Source organism: Struthio camelus, chromosome 11 (assembly GCF_040807025.1).
Source record: "Struthio camelus isolate bStrCam1 chromosome 11, bStrCam1.hap1, whole genome shotgun sequence".
NCBI classification, from domain to species: domain Eukaryota; kingdom Metazoa; phylum Chordata; class Aves; order Struthioniformes; family Struthionidae; genus Struthio; species Struthio camelus.
The window spans coordinates 3,600,703-3,620,746 of record NC_090952.1 but is presented as its reverse complement, the minus strand read 5'-3'; the positions used below and the strand labels follow the sequence as shown (position 1 = coordinate 3,620,746).

The following is a 20,044-nucleotide window of genomic DNA, read 5'->3' as shown; positions in this document are numbered from 1 at the left end:
TTAATCCAATAAGCACCGGAGAAAATGTACTCAGGCATATCCTTAAATGCGCCTAAGGATTCCAGTTTATGAATAAGCCAAAGTATTTTTTTTGATTTGACAAATATCTGATTGCTGAATAAGCTTCACCTTGAATTTGTTCCTACAGCTCTGCAGTTTGGCATGAAGTAAGTTTTATTTAAATGGCAAAAAGTTATGTTCTGAATACATTTTTGTCAAAAATTTTGATGATAATTAAGAAGCTATTTAGCTAGCTACAAGGCCTAATACAAAATGCAGAGAGTAAACGTTTGGGCATATACCCAATATATTAGATTGAGAGTATTTCCTGTGAACTCATTAAATATGAATGAGGCTTTCCTTAGCTTCTGTGAAGAAACTATTAGATAAGGCATATCTAGTTTCTGCTTTCTAGTGTGTATTTTTCCCCCCCATATAAAGCATTTTGTGAAACACACCTCTGGTTTTAGTGTGCAGCCAGCGCAGTATGAGACTATTCTTCCAGTTAAGAATGTGGGCTACTCTACTCAAAAATAAATTTATGAGGTTTTTTTTTTTTGTGTGTGTGGTTTATTCCAACATACTGTCTCTCTAGAGACAGTATTTTTCTTTTGGGGTCAATATCACAGGAGACTTTATGAGAATTAATAGCCACTAGTATTGAACTTTTAAAGTACTGCATTTAAATTAAAAACCCCAAGAATCTGGAAAATACCGTAAATGACAACTTCTTCAGCTTACACTCCACACTTTAAAAAAAAAAAAAAGCTTTCTCACAATTTAGTAACATATCAGATGAATTATAAGAGGGTAAGCCAGTATCGCCCGAGAAGTAACATGTAAATACTGTGCTTGATTAAGATAAGTCAATCTATAAAACATAAGATGAGTATTTAGCCTGCAGAAAGATCTATTAACTAATACATGTGTAAGATGAACTGCAAATAAAACGAATATCCATTTTCAAGACATGAGCTTGATTTATTATATATCCTCTATTGCACTTACCACCACAAACATTATGCTGCTTTTGGAATCTTTGAGTTATCTATACCAATGCAAGGAGAAGGAAATCGGAAGTAGCTAAACACATTTAAATTTCGACTTAACAAGATACGCCTCTATAAAGCACTAAGAGGGCAGCTAATTTTTTCTATAAAGCGTTTATTTCAACAGATGTGTTCATTTTCCTTTATGTACACTACTTCAGAGACAGCTGATTTTCAGAAGATTTTTATCTGTGCTTCCACTGTTGCAGTCTCAAATCCAACACTACTGTTGAACAGAAATGCCAACACCTATACATAATATTATGGAAGGCAACAATGAAAGGACTGTCCAGATTGCAAAATGATAGAAACGCGAGAAAGAAAAGAAGCAGAAAAATAGTGGGAAGAAAAACGACCTTTTACAAACAAAAACAGTATAGTAGTAGCCCAAGGAGCAGTTTAAGCCTTTCTTCTTGAGACACAGAAACTGGGAGTAGAGAAGAGCATTATACTGTGATCTCTGAAGAAGCATCACTTTTTTTGTGCGTCTAACGACTAATCCTGCTGAGCAAAATACCAAAAAAAATCTAGTCACTTCAGTCAAAAAAGCTCTAAACACCATATTAGCTTAATTTCATGACCTAGACAATGGCCTATAAGATGATCAAAAGGTACCTTGTGGGACAGTTTAAGGGTCATTATACATACACTGCATAAGGATGCTGAACAACATCCGCAGCAACGTAAAAAACTTCTCCTTCTGCACCGTGGCAGTGCAACTGAGCAGAGATTACCATCCCCACAACTTACTTGATCGAAGGAACTGCGGGTCAATACCTCAAGCGTTTCAAAAAAAAAGTCAAGTCACTTTAAGCCTCCTCCATCAGCAGCAATTTAAACCAAAAAAAGGTCGTATTTTGCATGTGAGGGTCAGACAAGCAGGTAGATTCTCCCTTCATCTTACTCTACTCTGGCACTGGCAATTACTGGCAAAGCAGACTGCTGACAGTAATACTATCTTAAAGCTGCACAAAAGGGTTTGAAGGAGCTCACCTACCCAAAGACCACGCACAGCAAGACAGACATTACAAAGATAATTGTTAGCAGCTTGCTGCAGCTAACATCAAGGGTTAACACTATTAAAATAACCTAGAAAATTGGGAAGTAATATTTTTAATTCATCTATACGTTACTTAATACAATAAAGCTAACTGATACAGTATAAGGAATACCTTAACAGCTCTTCACAAGACTACCAGTCTGAAAAATTAAAACTTTGCAAGTTACTCTTTCGAAGTCATGCAAAACATCGTTGGTAAACAAAGATTACAGGCAAACTGCTGCATGGCCTTTGGAAGTGTATGAAGTGACTATATGGACATCAGGGAGAGAAAGTTCTCCACTAAGTTGCAGGTACAAGATGTCACGCTTTTCATGACGCTATATTGGCATAATAACCTGAATTCTGTGCAAAGCCACATCCTCGCTTTGTGGAACTTCTCAAGAAGCTTCATTCCCATCTCTGACTGCAAAACAAACTAACATATCCTGCATTATGTTGTATTAAATTCCATTAAGACATTAACAGAGAAGGACACTGGACAGGGACCTAATACTGAAGAAAAACACAGGCTCATGAAGCTCTTAGGCAGTCACTTATTTTTGAGCAACCCACACTTAACTCTTCCTACAAGAACTATTTCAAGGACTCCTTGTTTGCTATGTTGAGCTCCTGGATTCAAACAAGAGAGCACTAAAGGTGAAGAAGGCACAGCCTGTTTTCCATAGAAACACATGTATTTGGGAAGGAGGAAGATGCAAGGCAAGGATGCAACAGCAGCACGCTGATCCATCGAAGCGGTGCACAGATTCCCTTCCCTTTCCATCCCACAAGAAAAACTCCACCATGAAAGGCCGAGTAGACCTGTACAGCCACTTAGGCACCATTCATATTTGAAATATTCTTCTAAAAGGAATTCACCAAAAGAAACTTGAAAAGATTCTGTACGTGGGTTTGCTTGCTTGTTTCTTAAACACAGAAGAACACATACAAAAGGCAATTTGAAGACCTGTGTTAACCTGTTGGTGGCTTTGCCACCAAAATCTAGAACTATAACCACAGAGATGTTCTTTGAACAATAACAGCAGCAATACTGCGGAGTCAAGACATTCTTCCTTTGCATCAAGGTGAACATCTGCAGTCATGCAAGGCAAGGTGGCCAGGGGCGGAGGGAAGGGAAGTGCTCATGCCAAAGTAAATTAATAATCAAAGGAGATGCAAAAATGGTCTAATCCAGTACGAAGCACAAACAGTGCTGAAAAAGTTGAATAATCTTTTCATATGTGCCATTTCTGTCTACCTTTCATGCAATGTCACACTAATAAGAACATTTTTATATTTCAGAGGGGGCTGGAATTTAAAACATGTCATCACAATTCCAAGCCAGAAGTCTCTCGCTCCAGTCTTCCTTGGGAAAATAACTGACAGTCTGCAAAACACCAAACAAGTCGCAGAGGTATACATCACAAACTGATCAATCCAAATCAACACGTGAAGAACGATAGATAACCTAAACTCGCAAAAGAGCACAACTGAATCGCTGGATAGGGGGAGTTCCTAAGAAGGAGGAACACTAAGGAAGACAAACGAGGTAATACTCTGTTGCAAGTGTTTCTTATCAGTTCCCTGCTATTAAGTAACAGCTTTTCTCCAAACAGCTTAGGAGTTAAGATGCTTTGAAGTGTAGCATAACAGAACTGACTAGTAACTAAGTGAGGGCAAAGACCAGTAATGTCTAAATTAAGCCTCACATAGACTTTGGCAGCACAGAAAGCTGACTTTCACGTGGACCGACTGGGTCTCACGTATATTTACAAATTTGAATAGCTATCTGAGAAAGTAACATAAGAAAATAAGTCAAGGTACAGACACCAAAGTACAGAATTAGCTACTGCACGTGATGTAGTAACTCATGTTTCAGGTGAGTTCAGTCAGTGCAATGCTGTTTTTAAAGACAAAACCAAATATTAAGAGAACACAAATATTGCTGAAGCAAAGGGAAGATGCATCATCATCATCACAGATAGTGAAGAAACAAAGAATATACCTGTATCTGCAGGGAATATTAGCAAATCCTCTCACTCACTACTTTGTGCCTCAGCCTAGGCCCTCCTGCAGCGACAGTTTTCAGTATTGCCCCTTTAGCTCAAGTAGTAAAAACCCATATAGTAGATTTAACGAGTGGTTTCAACCCTATTAAGTCACCCTATTCTACTACAGTAGAATTTATCTTAAAGTTTGGGAGCTTTGTTGAAACTAGAAAAGTGACATGCAAACACGAAGAGAATATTAAGTTTGGGAGGAAAAAAAAGAAATCGGGAACTTAAAATTTAAGAAAGTCCAGCCTTGTTGTTCCAACACTTTATGACAGTGTTTTATTACACAATCACACAGATTTGTTAAAAATATATATATATATATACACACACACACCACCGATAGCTGATCATTGTTCTTGCAAATATTCATGTTTTCATATGAGCAATGTGAAATGTGTTCTTATGAAGAGAATTTAGCATACTTGGCAATAAGCAGAGGCATATATTATTGATGTTATGTAGGCATCATGCACTTTCAATCTTACTGAAGAGCTGCAGAACAAGAAGCCATCATAAACATGACTTCTCATTTTACCAGGTTTGTTTGACAAGAGGAAAACAAAACAGATTGAAGTAATACAAAATGACCAAATCTAATTCATTATAATAGTACTTGCGGCACACGTGCTCACAAATCTTTGTTAACACCATCTTTATGTAAGCTTTTTGGGGCATCTATCAGTCCCGTGCTTTCTAACTTTTTTTAATCCATTGGCCCATAGCCACCAAATTTGACAAGGTGATAGAGATCTCAAAAACATGAAGATCCTACAAGGTCTAGCGAAAAAGGTACTTGCTAAAGGAGAACAACTTTATTAGCAGTCAGTTCAAGGAAAGGTTAATAAACTCAGCCTCCGAGTACAGAATCTCTCCTGATTGCATTTGACAGTATTCATTGCCCCTATAAAACCCAAGCTGGGACTAGTTTCTTCATCAGGACTGCACAGTCTGAGGAACCTTTCTTTTCTCATAGACCATACAAGCGTACATACACAACTAGTTGTTTCCTAAACATAGAAATAAAAGAGACTAGCTTCCGAATTCAATTTGTTAAACAAATCTCTCTTTTTTTTTTTTTTTGAAAGCAATCTGATCAAAATACTATTTAAGTATGCTAAAAAGTTCAAACGATCAAATTGGACCCAGTTGTCAGTTTTCACAAGAAAGCTTGCAAAGAAAAAAAGCAAGAGAATCAGTGGAAGTTAAAATCAAATGAGAAGTCCTCCACACCCTCTGTAATCAGAAAAAAATAAAGCTTTCCAGGGGTGTGAATGAGCTTTCTGAATGAGCTTTCCTCCCCCTCCCCTCCCCAAAAAAATAGAAGAAATTCAGTTTTGAAGAGCATTTTTAACTTTAGACATTCCTTTCCAAAATTAATTAGTGTTGAAAAAACAATTTCCCCTCACTTGGTCACCTGAAAAAAAGTTTTCCCTTCTTTAAAATAAAATCTTGAATTTAGACTAGAATTCATGTTATTACATTACTGAGCTCCATTCCATGATGAACAAAAATTGATCTTTGCTGATAACGGCTACTTTATTTTCAGAGTTTAAGACTCGCTTTGTACTGAACAAGTGTAGGGGAATTGTATCTTCAGTGTATCATCATTCATCTCCAACTGAAGAATTCTGGAATCGTTTGCAGATCCCCGAGGCTATCCTATAAAGTCCTAAAATTCGGAACTGTTTGTAAAATACCTAGTCAGAGCCATTGCATGAGATGGAATTAGCCTCAAACTTTAACTAGTTTTGAAAGTGCAAGGGAAATTAATTTGCTGATTTATAAAACAAGTTCTAAACAAGGCTGCTGGTAAACTGGAGAGTCCTTTAAAGTAAGGTCAGTTACGGTTTATGTCACTGTTCTGTTTCAGATCACGTCCCTGAACAAAAGGGCAGGTTAACTACAGAAACAATATTCAGGAAACACAAATGGATCTTCTTAGATAACAGTGAAAGCCACAAATTCCAGATAGGTGGGAGTAAAAAAGTGATTCAAACTTCCAGTTTGTGAAGACACTTATTTTCTTATTAGAAAATTCTTAAATACAATATCTGAAGCTTATACACAAAATTTAAGAACTCCATTTTTCTTTCATCTGTGTGCATTATACATAAATAAAGTAACAGAGAAAGGACGTTTTCTGTGCTTACTACAGTAGCTTCAGGAAGTAAGCATGGAAGGAGCAGCCTTAAACTGATTCAGAACAAAAACTGGTTTTTTGTTCATTTTGTTACGGCACTGTGGTCTTAAAAATAAGGTCAGGCAATAACTAGAATTGCATTCTTGCCGTTAAAACGAAAGAACTTTACCAAAACCACTTTATTCTTTTAAAATTATTGCAACAATTATATTCAAACACAGGAATTCACAACTGCATCAGCAATCATAAGTTCTACATATTAGTAAAGTTTTGAAATACATACCAGCTATCTTCTTCTTCATTGCAGTTTTCAAGTTCTAGCACTTTCACTTCATCCAGAGCTGTGTTATTCAAAAAGTCTTCTAGATCTCCACATTTTCCATTGGGATTTTGTTCATTTATTTTAACTGAGGAATCAAGATCTGCGATGACCAAATTTCCCGTAAGCTCTGTGCTATTACTTGTATCCATGTGTAAAGAACACCTAGCATTATCAGCAGTCTTCATTTCTGCTTTATACGTGTTAGAAGAGAGTTGCTCAATAGCACTGTTGCAGCTATATTTCAGTTGGGCATCTATGTCTTTTTTTAAGCAATTGTTCTCTCCCTCCTCCTTTCTTATTTTGCTTAGCTTGTTCTGCAGATCTGCCATTATTTGCAATTCTTGCTTCTCAGTTATAGCATTGATGCTGTTATGAATTTCCATTCCATTCAGACCAGAGTCATGGTTATCCAAACCAGCATGGATCTCACTCGGCATATTTGTCCCAAGCATACTTCTGCGGCTCCTGGTTCTTAGGTGCTGATTCTGGATCTCAAGTCTCCTCACAAGCTCCTGCAGCTTTCTCACCTCCTCCAGTTCTGGGCCAACCTCATCGGATGGTGGCTCTGTATCGGGACCCATTGCAGAATTCTCTGTGCAGTCTTGCCCTAAGTCAGGCTCCAGGGCATGATCCCGCTGTATGACTGGGGCACTTCCAGGAACTACCATCCTCCGAAATGCACAGTTTCACTGCAAGAAAAAAAAAATTACAAAACTATTAAAATCTTCATAAAGATGCACAATACTTTAAACAAACTGGACGTAAAACACCAAAAAAAATCTGACTTTTATAATTCTAAACTAATGGTATTAGGATACACAGTGACTGAACGTAATCAAAGCCAACTGAAAAAGAACAAATAAGATTAGGTTGAAACCTTATAAAAAATACATATATGAATCTTTAAATGGCTCAGATGTGCAACTATTATGCTACAAATTAGATGGTATAAAAGGAAGCTGATTTAATTATGCACGATATGCTTACAGATGGAAACTAAACTAAGAAACACATGAGAAAAGCACCAACTGAGCACAGTCAGGAAACATAATTAGCAAGGTGCTGACGTCAGACGACAGCATTAAGAACACGGCAAAAACATCCTTTGTTCGTTACCAGGTTTATCCTGGAAGAGTACAAAAATACCTTGAAAACGTTTCTACACATCAACCGCTACCAAGGTTTGCATAAGTGACATTAATGACAACTAACAATAGAAACTTTTGTTACTATGATAGATTAAAATGAAGATAACTAGTGTTTTTACTGGCTTTTTAAACAAGAAATTTGAAAAAAAAAACACAGAGGCAAGCTCTCTGATACAAACACAGGAAGAAGATTTGCAAAGAAATAACCCACACCACAGATTACAGATTCCAATAAGTGTTATGAAATGAAGCCGTCTCTGATTTTCTGGTTGTAAGTACTACTTTTCATCTTGTGGTTGAGCTGACCAATGAAGAATGCGTAGAGAACCATCAGGCAGCTTTAAACTGCATATGCATTCTAATTTCCAAAGAGCCAAAAAGTAATACTAGTGGATAAATACATATTCTTTATCATTACCCTAACTACCCATTTCCTGAACACAAATAAAAGGATTGTGGTGAGACATTTAACACACACCCTTACAAAATAATTAAGTAAACACTGATTTTTCCCTACTCTAGCGATTTACACTAGTTAACTTTCAGTTCCAATTTCTTTTCTTTTTCCTCTAAATTGACTCTTCATTGAAAGCCCCTAACATGAGATTAATGTTCTGTGTAGCAAATAAAATAGACTTCCCTCCCCTCAAAAAAACTGTCAATACATTCCATCTTGCAGGGGAGAGAGGGGACAAGAAACAATAAAGAAGATGGAGTTACAGGACACAGTCAAAGCAAAATTAAAAGGATTCGATGCAAGCACAACTGCGTTTTTGTGGCTCTGGCCTAAATATTCTTTCCCCCGCTCCTTACGATCTGAAAGTTTCTCCTGTTTTTAAGGTCTAACTACCAGCTGGTAGAGGAAACCACAGAAGTTAACCGTGACATGAAGTGCACAAAGCAAACAGGGTAAAGACCTCTCCCCCCCCTCCACCACTCTAGTGTCCTTCTACTACTTTGTTGCTTCTAACAGAAGCAGCTGAACCCAGACCCTGGGAAATACAACTCCTTTATTTGACAGTGCTTTATTTTGTTCACCTATGCACAAGATGAACGTTAAGGTGTGGATTAATAACGAACCTGAGCAACGTTTACCGAGGGCCGTATGTGAACACAATGGACTTCAGCGCACTTTAAACACAGCTTTAAAATCATACGTCTGAGAAGGACTGCTGAAGTCGTTTTGACTTGGGGGTTAACGAAAATAAAAAATAAACTTGTAGGTACCAAGCAATCTAATACTTACTCACAAGCTTACTTCAAAGAGCAACAAAACAAGCACAAATTTTCAAAGGCGTTTAGCAGCTTTACTCAGTAACTCACTGAGGAAACATCATCAGGGAGTTTAAGACTTCTTCTGTCAAAGCAAAACACAACCAGGGGAAAGCAACGAGATCCGTCACCCGGATAACCAGCTCCCTCAAAGACTGAGGGGTAACCAAGCTACGTTTTCCTTCACGGGGGGAAACAAACAGATGAAAAACATTCAGCCTTTCCCCAAGCCCCGATACCTGTAAAAACCGCCAGAAGTGATAAATTAGCAGCTGCAACGATAGGAAGAAAAAAAAAAAATCTGTAAAACTTCACTCCATCGGGTGCACTGCGGAAGAAAACCCATCCCCAGCAGTAACTAGCCCAGAGATAACAACTCGGACTTGTCCGAAGAGACATCCGGGTTTCTGAACAGCAGGTTAGCAGGCTCTCCGCAGCGCGACGGCCGGGAGGCACCGCCGAACGGGCGGGCAAACGCCTCCCCTTCCCCCGCCGCCCGCGCAGCCGTCCTCCCCTCGCAGGCGGCCACGCCGGGCGTTGCCATCCCTGCCCGGGCTCGCCCGCTACCCTCCCTGAAAACCCCACGACCAAGCCAAGGAGGGACCCCCCCACCGCCGCCGCCGCCGCCGCCGCCGCCGCCGCCGCCGCCGCCGCCGCCGCCGCCGCCGCCCGCCAGCCGGGCGGGCTCCGGCTGAAGGAGCCGCGTAGGTGCCGCAGCCGGTCCGCAGCCGGCCGCGAAAGCCGGAGCGCGGACAGCTCCCCCCGCCAGCGGGCAGAGCGGCGGCCGCTGCGGGAGAGGCAGGGATAAAGGGGGAGGGAGAGGGCGAAAACGGCCGCCGGGGCTCCCGGCGGGACGGGGCTGAGGAGCCCCCGGGGGGGGGGGGCCGGGGCGGGGGGCGCGGCGCGGCGCGGGGGAGGGGCTGCCCGCGCAGGGGCGCCGTGAGGGGCTGGGGCGCGGCCGGCCGCCGCCGAACCGAGCCCAGCCGAGGGCTGCGGCCGCCCATCACCCTCTCCCGGCCCCTCCCGCGCTACCTGCGGCCGCCGGCGGCTCGGCGACGCCCGAGCTCCCGCCGCCGCCGCCGCCGCCTCTCTCCGGCTACGGTTGGAGCCTCGCTCGCCGGGCGGGGGGGGGGGGGAGGGGGCCGCCGCCGCCGCCGCGCGCGCACTCGGGCCCCGCCCCCTCGCCCGTTAGCGCGGGGGAGGGGGCAGAGGGAGCGGGGCGGAGCTCGCTGGCGCGCGGGGAGGGGCGGGGCAAGGCGCGTGCCCGGCGGCGCGGCGGGGCTGGGCGCGCGCGCGGGGCTGGGCGCGGGCGCGGCGGCCCCCTCGGGGCGGAGACGCGCAGCTCTAGGGCCCGCGGGGTGGGAACGGCGGCTGCGAGCGAGCCGGGAAGCGAGGAAGTCAGTTTGGTCCTGATGTGCCTCGGACCGCCCGTAGGCGCGGCTGGCCGCCGGCGACCTCCTCCCCAAGGTCCTCTCAGGCTGCCCCACCGCCAGCCTGAGGTGGGACCCCAGCGCTAGGCCCGCACGGTCGCCTGGTGGTGGAGCGGCGCCTGCTCCAACGCCGCGCGTCCGGATCCAGAGGCGAGGCGTTGCTTTGGCCTGCTGCTAGCATTTACTGCAGCTTCGGGGAAGAGCCGCTGAAAGCGAGGACGGGAATCCCCGAGTGGGTGTCTCCTCGTGCCCCTGGTGCTGAAACGAAAGGGAGGTGCAAAATGACCCTGAGGCGGGATCTTCCAAAGCTCTGGCCAGGGTGATACCGCTTCAGAACGTGGTGTCAGCAGAAGACATTAAAGAGGTCCTCATTCGTGTCAGCATTGACTTCCTCCTCCAAGATGGATGTTGGGCCCAAATATGTCCTCCCAGATCTTTTGATAATCAAGTGTTAGATGGCTTTTTGCTGTCATCCAGGGCAAGTGCTACAAGCAGAAGCTTTTTTTTTTTTTTTTAAACATAGTAATGTGGCCTGAACACCATGTTTGCTACTGCCACGTGATAGTTGCGGGAACGTTTAGTCTGCGGAAAAGCTGGCATCTCCAAAAGCACAGTGGTCGGCGGCTTCAGCGCAGGAGCAGGTTTTGCCTCCGCACCCGCTCGGTCACTAGCTTCACACTTCTCCCTGATTTCACGTGAAATAATCCGCCCGAGGTCCATCCACCCCTGAATGTGGAAGGTATTTTGGGAAGTCGGCTACGTGACGAGAGACATGAAGACACGGCTGCAAGAACTGCTTGGATGTAACTGTGTATCAGGAGGCAATGTGAAACGCGCCTGGGTCGCGTGGATTTGGGGAAGTGTCTGGTTGAGCGGATGTGGGGTTGAGGCTAGGTTTTGTATCAGCAAAAATGCCGGTACAAACAGGCTGACCGCATCTGGCTGTCGGGCATGATAAGTAACTAATGTTAGCAACCTATAAGGAGCTTGGCTGTTGCAATATGTATGAGCTAATTAACTCTATTATATAAGTCATGAAAAGGTGCAAATAAACTGAGGCTTGTGATCATCATCGGATGAGCATGTCTCCCGTTGCTTCCGACAAATGGTGACCCCGACGTGATCCACGGCGGAGCAACGAGGTGGGCAGGTCCTTTGCAGCGAGGACGGCTAAAACACAGCGAAGAAAACTGTGTCGAGCCCCGGGCGTTCGCATCGGCGTACCCGGCTGATACGCGCTGCCGAGACCTTGGAGAGCTGCAACAGCGCTGACGTGAATCAGGTATGCAGAGGCAAGCAGCGTATAACCTTTTTACCAGCTTCCTGCAAAAGAGGCAAGTTAAGGAGCTGGACCTCCAAAAAGAGCTTCCTGGTTTACTGGCCTATGGACACTCCCAGGACTGTTTTCTGAATCCTCATACAGTCCATGAGTTGTCCGAGTGGCGTAAGCTGGGTGATAAGCTCTGGGAGGCTGCGATTGATGGAGATAAGTTGGCCAAAAAGTTGGGTAAAACCTGGAGGGCCGTCCATAATGAGTTGCTGCAGTACCAGGCTGAGCAGCGGGCGGCAGAGCAGGTCTCTGCCGCACATGAAAAAAATAAGACTTATGGCACGGATTGGCCACGAGATATTCCCCTACCCCCGAGTACGTCTACTGTCTATTTGCCCCCTCCCCTTCCCCCCCCCTCCCTCCCCTCCTTCTCCTCCTCCTGGCGAGTCGGCTCCTGCGGGCTCGGCCCCTGAGGAGAATGCGGCTTCGGCCCCCCCTCCCCCGGAGCCGCCCCCGGGGGCGGAAGCCGACTTGGCTGATGCCATAGCTAAGAACCGTCGGGAGGCCTGGGCTGCGCTCGCCAGGGAGAGTCTGGAACGGGGGGGCGCGGATGTGCTGCAGGCGGCGGAGCAGCTTGCCTGCCCCGTCACCTTCCAGGCTGCTCCGGGGGGCGGCGTGCAAGCAGTGATAACCGCCCTAGATTGGAAACTTTTGTCGCAATTGCGGGCGACTGTCAGTCAGTTTGGGGCCCACAGTGAACCAGTGAGGCAAATGCTTGACTACCTTTGGAGCACGCAGATACTTCTGCCCGCGGATTGCAGAGGGATAATTCGGTTGATTTTTACTCAGCATCAACAATTGTTGTTTAATGCCCATTGGCAGAGCTTGGTTCACGAGTCGGTGGCTTGCCAACGACAGCCGGGCGACCCCTTACACGGCGTGACGGTGGAGGAACTTATGGGCATCGGCCCATTCCTCCGCACCGAGGCGCAGGCCCTGCTGGGCCCCGATAAGTTACGGGAGGCGATGCAGTTGGTGCGCCGTGCCATTGATCGTGTTAAGGAGCCCGGTGGTGTACCAGTGTACATGGGCATTAAACAAGGTAGAGATGAGACGTTTGGAGCCTTTATCGATAAGGCTGCAGCAGCTATAGAGAGAGCTGGGGTTCCTGAGTACATGCGGGGCGCCTTGCTGAAGCAGTGCGCCCTACAAAATTGTAATACTACTACTCGTAACATTCTGAGCACCCTCAGTGCCAATTGGACGATTGAGGAGGCATTGGAAAGGCTGGCCCAGGTACCTATTGGACCCCAGGCCCTGGTAGTGGAAGCCATTAAGCAACTAGGTGTCGGGTTACAGGAACAGGCTAGGACGTCTCAGACGCAGGTCTTAGCAGCTCTTGCACCTCTCCAAGCGTCAGTGGCCACCCGGCAGAATGTGGGGCGAAGTTTCCCCCGAGTGAAATGCTACCGTTGCGGACTCCCGGGTCATGTCCGGAAGGAATGTACCGCGTCTGGTGTCTGGTGTGCTAGATGTCGTTCAGACAGCCACAACATTGGTGCTTGTCGTCGCCGTTCGGGAAACTTCAGTGGGAGCGCGAGTCGGAGCAGCCGCGCACAGACACAAGTAGCTGTTACACAACTTCCCAGCTCAGACCAGCAACGAGAGGGAGTCTCGGACTTGACCTGGCATCCGCTGTAGACGTTACCCTCCTGACCACTCAGCCCCATCGCATTCCTACTGGGGTGTACGGTCCTGTCATGATTCAAAACAAGTCTGTGGGGGCATTGTTGCTCGGCCGATCATCAGCATCAATGTTGGGACTCTTTGTTCTACCTGGCGTCATTGACGCTGATTATACCGGAGAAATAATGATAATGCTGCACACTCCTTTTCCACCCATACGGATAACCAAAGGACAACGTATTGCTCAATTAATCCCGTTGGAACAACTTACAAAGGAAATACCCTCGTTAACCAACAAGGACCGGGGGGGACAAGGATTCGGTTCCTCCGGGGGACTGACTCTCCTGACCTTGACTCTAAATGATCGACCTAGACATAAAGTTGAACTTGCCTATAATGATCAACAAGTGACTCTTATGGCTCTTTTGGATACCGGCGCAGACTCTAGCATAATCGCCCCGTCACAGTGGCCCCAGGGATGGCCCCTGTTTCCATCAAACACTACGGTCACCGGAGTTGGGGGCATGACGTTTGCGCAACGAACACCTACATTGAAAGTAAAGCTAGAGGGGCGACAAGTTTCTGCTGTGTTCTCTGTGGTACAACTACCACCAACTGTGCAGTGCCTAATCGGCAGAGATATACTCGCTCAATTAGGGGTTGTGCTCACGAATGAGCACCCTTTAGCCTTTTAGCCATTGCTTGGACTTTCCCAATTCCCATTACCTGGACTACCAACACACCGGTATGGGTTAAGCAATGGCCACTAAAACGGGAAAGTCTGTTTCATGCTCATCAATTAGTAAACGAGCAATTCCAACAAGGCCATTTACGTCTCTCCACTAGTCCATGGAACTCCCCAATATTTGTCATAAAGAAGAAATCGGGCAAATATCGACTGCTACATGATTTGAGGGAAATCAACAAGCAAATGGAGCCCATGGATGCCTTACAACCAGGGTTGCCTAACCCAGCCATGATTCCTGAACAGTGGTCCCTGCTGATCATCGATTTGAAGGACTACTTCTTTACCATCGACCTGCACCCTCAGGATCGGAAGCGATTTGCGTTCACTTTGCCCTCCCTCAACAGAGAGGGTCCAGATCAACGGTTTGAATGGACAGTGTTGCAGCCTCTACGTGAGCAATGGAAACATGTCGTAATATATCATTATATGGATGATATATTATTTGCCCAAGCTACTCCTTTTTCTGACAGCCAAATTGAGCATGTTCAGCAGGTGTTGCAATGCTCTAATCTGGTGATCTCTCCAGACAAGGTTCAACAAGTATCACCATGGAAGTACCTAGGTTGGGTACTTACTGATAAAACTGTTTCCCCTCAGAAGCTGCAATTACAATCACGGCTGCGGACCCTTAATGATGCGCAGAAATTTTTGGGAGACCTGCAGTGGCTGCGGCCCATAGTGGGCATCCCAAATGAATTGCTGGAGGGACTCCGCCCGCTTCTGAGGGGCACGGACCCTACGACAAAACTCAACATCACTCCGCATCAAAGAAACCTTATACAACAGATTGTAGACCGTGCGCTTGTGGGACATGTACACCGCCTTAATGCTACCGTCCCGGTTGATCTTGCTGTATGGCTGGGGCACCGATACCTAATCGGGGCTCTAGTGCAACTAAGGGGCACCGGGGAGTTGGGTATCCTCGAGTGGGTGTCCCCTGCTTTACAGCAGATTAAAACCTTAGTACAACAAGTAGAGGTTTTGGCAGATTTGATAAAACGAGGAAGGGAAAGAATCTTACAAGTTCAAGGTTGTGAGCCTTCTACGATATATCTACCCATGCGAACGAAAGACTCCTTACGATGGTATTTGCAGAATAGTGAACATTTACAAGAAGCACTGCTTGGTGCCGGTTCCGTGATTAAAACTAATAACTTTAAATCTCCATTATTACGATGGATCGGACAATGGAACTGGATGACATGCCCCAAGAGAGAGAAGAACCCTATAAAGGACGCTATAACAGTATATACTGACGCAGGGCAAAAATCGCGTCGGGCCGCCGTCACCTGGCAGGACAATAGTGTTTGGCAACAGACATTGCTCAATACTACACCAGCAGATACGCTCCAAACCATGGAGTTGTCTGCTGTGGTTTAGGCACTGCTACACTTGCTAGCGCCCCTTAACATTGTCACTGACTCACTCTATGCGGCTGGTGTGGTTGAGCGCATCGAGGATGCCCTGGCTCAAAACCTTGCTCATGTACGGCATAAATGTAGGACTTATGCTGCTGCTGCTTTTGCTGATATTACCTTGCTTAGTTTCCTACCTTCGCAAGCTGTTTTTGCGCTTACTTGCTAAAGTACAGATTAACTATGCCCTACTACAAGAAAGCGGGGGACGTGTGGAAGGTATTTTGGGAAGTCGGCTACGTGACGAGAGACATGAAGACACGGCTGCAAGAACTGCTTGGATGTAACTGTGTATCAGGAGGCAATGTGAAACGCGCCTGGGTCGCGTGGATTTGGGGAAGTGTCTGGTTGAGCGGATGTGGGGTTGAGGCTAGGTTTTGTATCAGCAAAAATGCCGGTACAAACAGGCTGACCGCATCTGGCTGTCGGGCATGATAAGTAACTAATGTTAGCAACCTATAAGGAGCTTGGCTGTTGCAATATGTATGAGCTAATTAACTCTATTATATAAGTCATGAAAAGGTGCAAATAAACTGAGGCTTGTGATCATCATCGGATGAGCATGTCTCCCGTTGCTTCCGACACCTGAAGAAGCAGCAGGATCCACCCCCAAACCCTCAGGGCTCCACGAGGCACGGCAGCTCCATCCTGGAAACCCTCCTTCCTCTGCCTCCGCAGCCGGGTCCCGTTCAGGCCATGCTGTCAGGAGACAGGTAGGCCCGTAACAGCACAACTTGAGCTGGCTCTTCTAAATAAGCTTCAGAGAGGCAAGAAAACGTGTATCATTCTTTATTTCAAGGCTGCGTCTATCCCTTGTGAAATAAGATCTCTTCAATGCATGTCTGTGGAAAACACATTACCTCATCCATCGCACAGAAGAAATCTGCATGCAGATGACCCATTCTCCACAAATATGTGGAGATACCAGGAAGCAGGAAGACTTGCATCTTTAAATGACTGTTTCATTTCTTTTTTGTTTAGGGAGGTGGAGCGGGGAAGGGTAGGTTGGCAATTCTTGAAACTTCAGAGATAGACAAAAACAAGCTAAAAGCATATTATTATTTTTAAAATAGCTGCTGGCTCCTTTGGGGTGGCACGTGTTTTTTGGTGGAGAAAGTGCCACTGAACCTTGACTTTTGTGGCAGTGCTACACAGGACGGCAATGTGCAGCAGCCTAATCCTAGGAAATGTATGAAGAAGAGACAGGCAGCACCTCTGAGAGCAGCCCATGAGACAGAAGAAGCCAATACACCTCTGTCTCGACACAGTGGCTTGTTCTTTTAAATGGAGGCCAGCTTGCACTCTTAGGATGACAGCAGCATGTATCAAGGCTCCCTGTTGTTCCCAGGTAGTTGGCAGGTTTTTAAAGCAAGCAGACTTAAACTGTACGAAGAATACCAGATCACACATTTGCTCAGCCGGTTCCAACCCACCACCTCCGCTGAGGATGCCCTCTCTCGTTGGTACCTTTCCTCCTCTTTCTCATTGCCTGATCCTCCACAAAGCAACCAGTGACTTTACTGACAGTCATGCCCTTAGGCCACTGAGCAGAAAAAAATGACACAGACCATCAGATCACAGGGGGTCTATAACAGGAATATGTTAAACGGTGACACAGGTAAGTAGGTTGCACGTTGAGCTATGAACGTTTATTAGAGCTGTACACTTCAGGTTAAACAACTGCTGCAGGAAAATACAGCGCTGAAGAGAGATGGTGCAAAATGTATGATGGACCAAACAAACCCTTTCCCCTTAAGGCCACGCACCCAGCAGGAACTCTGGAATCAATAAATATGTTATTTCTGTAGATCATCTTCTCAGAGTGCCTCTGTAGTTATATGCCCATCTGTTTCGGCATTTTAAACAATCCTCTTTCGACCATGGTATAATAAGGCTTGGAACAGCTTCTATACCCTTCATTCCCAGCCACAGGTGTAAGTACCAGTAAGGAACTGCAGACCAAGGTTTTCAGAAATGAGCAGCAATTTGGGGAGGTTCAACATGAGATGCCTGTGAGCCTCTTCTGTTCAAAAAGTGGATCTCCCTTCAGCATCTCAACTTGATAACTTAGAAACGCAGGCAGCCAAAAGCAGCAGCATTTTTCAAATCATGGCTTCGTGATTACTGCTATGGGCTTCTCCCCCACGCTTCTAGGCGTGGGCTTCAAGGCTGCTGTTGGTCCCCCGGCTATACTAAGCATGCTCAAAATGGAGCTGCCCAACACCCTGTCACAGACATGGCTTTAAGGTCTCAATCTGAAAGCTGCCCAGCAGTAAAGCTGCTACTGATTTCAAATGCAGTTCCCCTCATGGAGTGCTTCTAAGGTCATGCCTATAGCTTGGTTAAATAACTGGTACAGTGGCCTACAAAAAGCTAAGCAGCACTGTGCTGTAAAAACACTAACTTGCTAAGCTTTCGCATGCATGCCGGCTTCCATCACTAAGAGCATAAAGAATTCTCTGGCTAACAATAGTCTGCATTAGAGCTTTTGCCATCACCTATTTCCGAGGAAGAGCTATTACAGAACTGACTTAGGTGCTCTGCAGATACGTCTAATGCTTTCAGAGAGAAAACAATAACTTTTTGGATGCATTCAGAGCTGTATTTTTAAGGCAGAGAAACTGGCTTCCTAGGTTTCGGTATTCAATTTCCTCAGTGGCACAGCATTAAGTGGCTTAATTAAGGGTTAAAATTACGAGATGCTGACTTCTAGTATGTAGAGCACTTGATAGAAATTCAATTTTGTGAGTTAGCATTTGTGATGTAAAGAAAAGCAATAAAAGAGGCATTACAGCAAGCCTTGGCAAGGTGGGGGAAAATTCAGATTCAGCTGAGCAGGTGAGCCAATTGACATATGTATTCTCTGGCACATTTTATTTGGCCATTGGACACTTAGCATCAGAAGTCAAGTTAGACTACCAGGTGAAAGAGAGTGTTATCTTCCCAAACAGGCAGCAGACAAGCATGCTGCTGAAGGAACCCACTAGGGAGTAGGCAGAAGAGGGAAATTAAAGCTGACACACAATTAGAGTAAAGTGAGTCTGCAAGTGCTCCTGAAAGGCCATGGAAAGCAAGTGGAAATCAGGCAGAAGCTATTTCTAGGCAGGATTTGGGGGTGGAAAAAACAGATATAGGCTTTTGCTAAGAGCTAAATTCAAACCCTCCCAAGAATCCAAATTTAGTGTTTAACACTTCTCATAGCTGCCTGCTTTGTGCTAGCTGACAGGCACTAAGCTGCAGCCTGATTGCAAAATTGAAAGAAAAAAATCAAGAAAGATTTCTCACAATTAGCTTAGATAAACCTAAGGAGCTTCTACCTGATTCCAACACAAGGAGCACAAGGAAATCTTAATGAAGTTAAAGACAGGTGGAGGAGCTCAGCACCTCTGGAAAATCAGCCCACTTATCTTTTGTAGACAACACGGCCTTATCTTGTTAACATTGACACTTGTCTTGTATGCAGCTGACAGCATCAACTAGTGGATGTTAAACTCATTCACTGTGATGAGGCAGTGAAAGGGAAAATTAACTTGAGGAAAGGGGGAGCAGAAATGGTGCTATCTCAGCCAGTGAGAAACAGCTAGATACATTCTGATATGTGCTGCTGAGGACTTTCCACTGGCTGCCTCCTCCAGCTCTGCAAAACCCTGCAAGCAAATAAGAGAAGGTGAACACAGGATCTGGGTACCACACAAAACTCTGCATTACAGAGGTCAGTGAAGCAAATGACCATGCAGGAACGGGATGAAAAAGGCTAGCTAGTCACATTGCATTACGTGACAAACACAGCAGCCTTGTACGGAATGGGGCAGGTGCCCCTTTCCTTCTCTTTCTCTGTTCTATCATGAGGCAGAGAGAGGAAAGCAGGCACTTTTTTTTTACAATCTCATTGCAACGGCAGGGTTTCTGATTGCTGCTGTGGTGACACCTATTCCCCCCAGATTATCAAACTAAACAAAATCCATTCCAATCGACTTCCTTGTTGATCTGTCAACAGCGTGTACAACTCTTCAGTTTTCTCAGTGGTCTTCACCTCAAAGGATTTTTACATAAAGCAGTAACTTCACCTGCCACTGACGTGCTCCCTCCTCACTAGAGGAAAGTTATGGCTGCCAACAGCACCCAGCCACATTGCAGCAGGTTTGCCCAGGAAGCGAGAGGGAACTCGATTCCTGGGAGGACTCAAAGAGGACTCTCAGCCTCTAAGGGATACTTTTCTGCTCGTCTCCCCAGAGTGAAGCTAACACAGCTTCCTTATCGTATTATGACCAGAGATTCTTTCTCTTTAATGGAAACCCCTGGGGCCAGCTGTAGCGTGTTTCTAACTATCTCTGTGACGAGGCTCATTGTTTCCCACTAAAAACCCACAGGAAAATCCCTGCACAGGTCACCTGGTGAGTATCAGGGTTGAATGCTCGTCACTCAGTAAGCTCTTCATGAGCTCTTATCCAGCCATTTATGCCGA

General features: G+C 45.5%; 2 protein-coding genes across 37 annotated transcripts in view; both read right to left on the bottom strand.

Annotated features, from left to right (window-relative positions):
- Nucleotides 1-10,188, bottom strand: part of LOC104154061 (SLAIN motif-containing protein-like) — a 28,812-nt gene extending 18,624 nt beyond the window's left edge. For 2 of the 10 annotated variants that reach the window (XM_068957112.1, XM_068957119.1), the window contains exons 1-3: nt 10,063-10,188; nt 9,270-9,302; nt 6,572-7,299 (exon numbers count right to left, since the gene is read on the bottom strand). In XM_068957112.1, the coding sequence (XP_068813213.1) occupies nt 6,572-7,278 (707 nt within the window). In that variant the 5' untranslated portion in view covers nt 7,279-7,299; nt 9,270-9,302; nt 10,063-10,188. Of the gene's footprint in view, nt 1-6,571; nt 7,300-7,597; nt 7,619-9,004; nt 9,541-10,062 lie in introns of those variants that run through there. The other 8 variants (XM_068957111.1, XM_068957116.1, XM_068957114.1 and 5 more) reach the window with 7 other exon arrangements.
- Nucleotides 10,189-15,794: 5,606 nt separating this feature from the next.
- Nucleotides 15,795-20,044, bottom strand: part of ZNF185 (zinc finger protein 185 with LIM domain) — a 52,278-nt gene continuing 48,028 nt past the window's right edge. For all 27 annotated transcript variants that reach the window (XM_068957455.1, XM_068957456.1, XM_068957469.1 and 24 more), the window contains one exon: nt 15,795-19,226. The gene's annotated coding sequence lies outside the window, so the exon portion shown is untranslated. The remainder of the gene's footprint in view (nt 19,227-20,044) is intronic.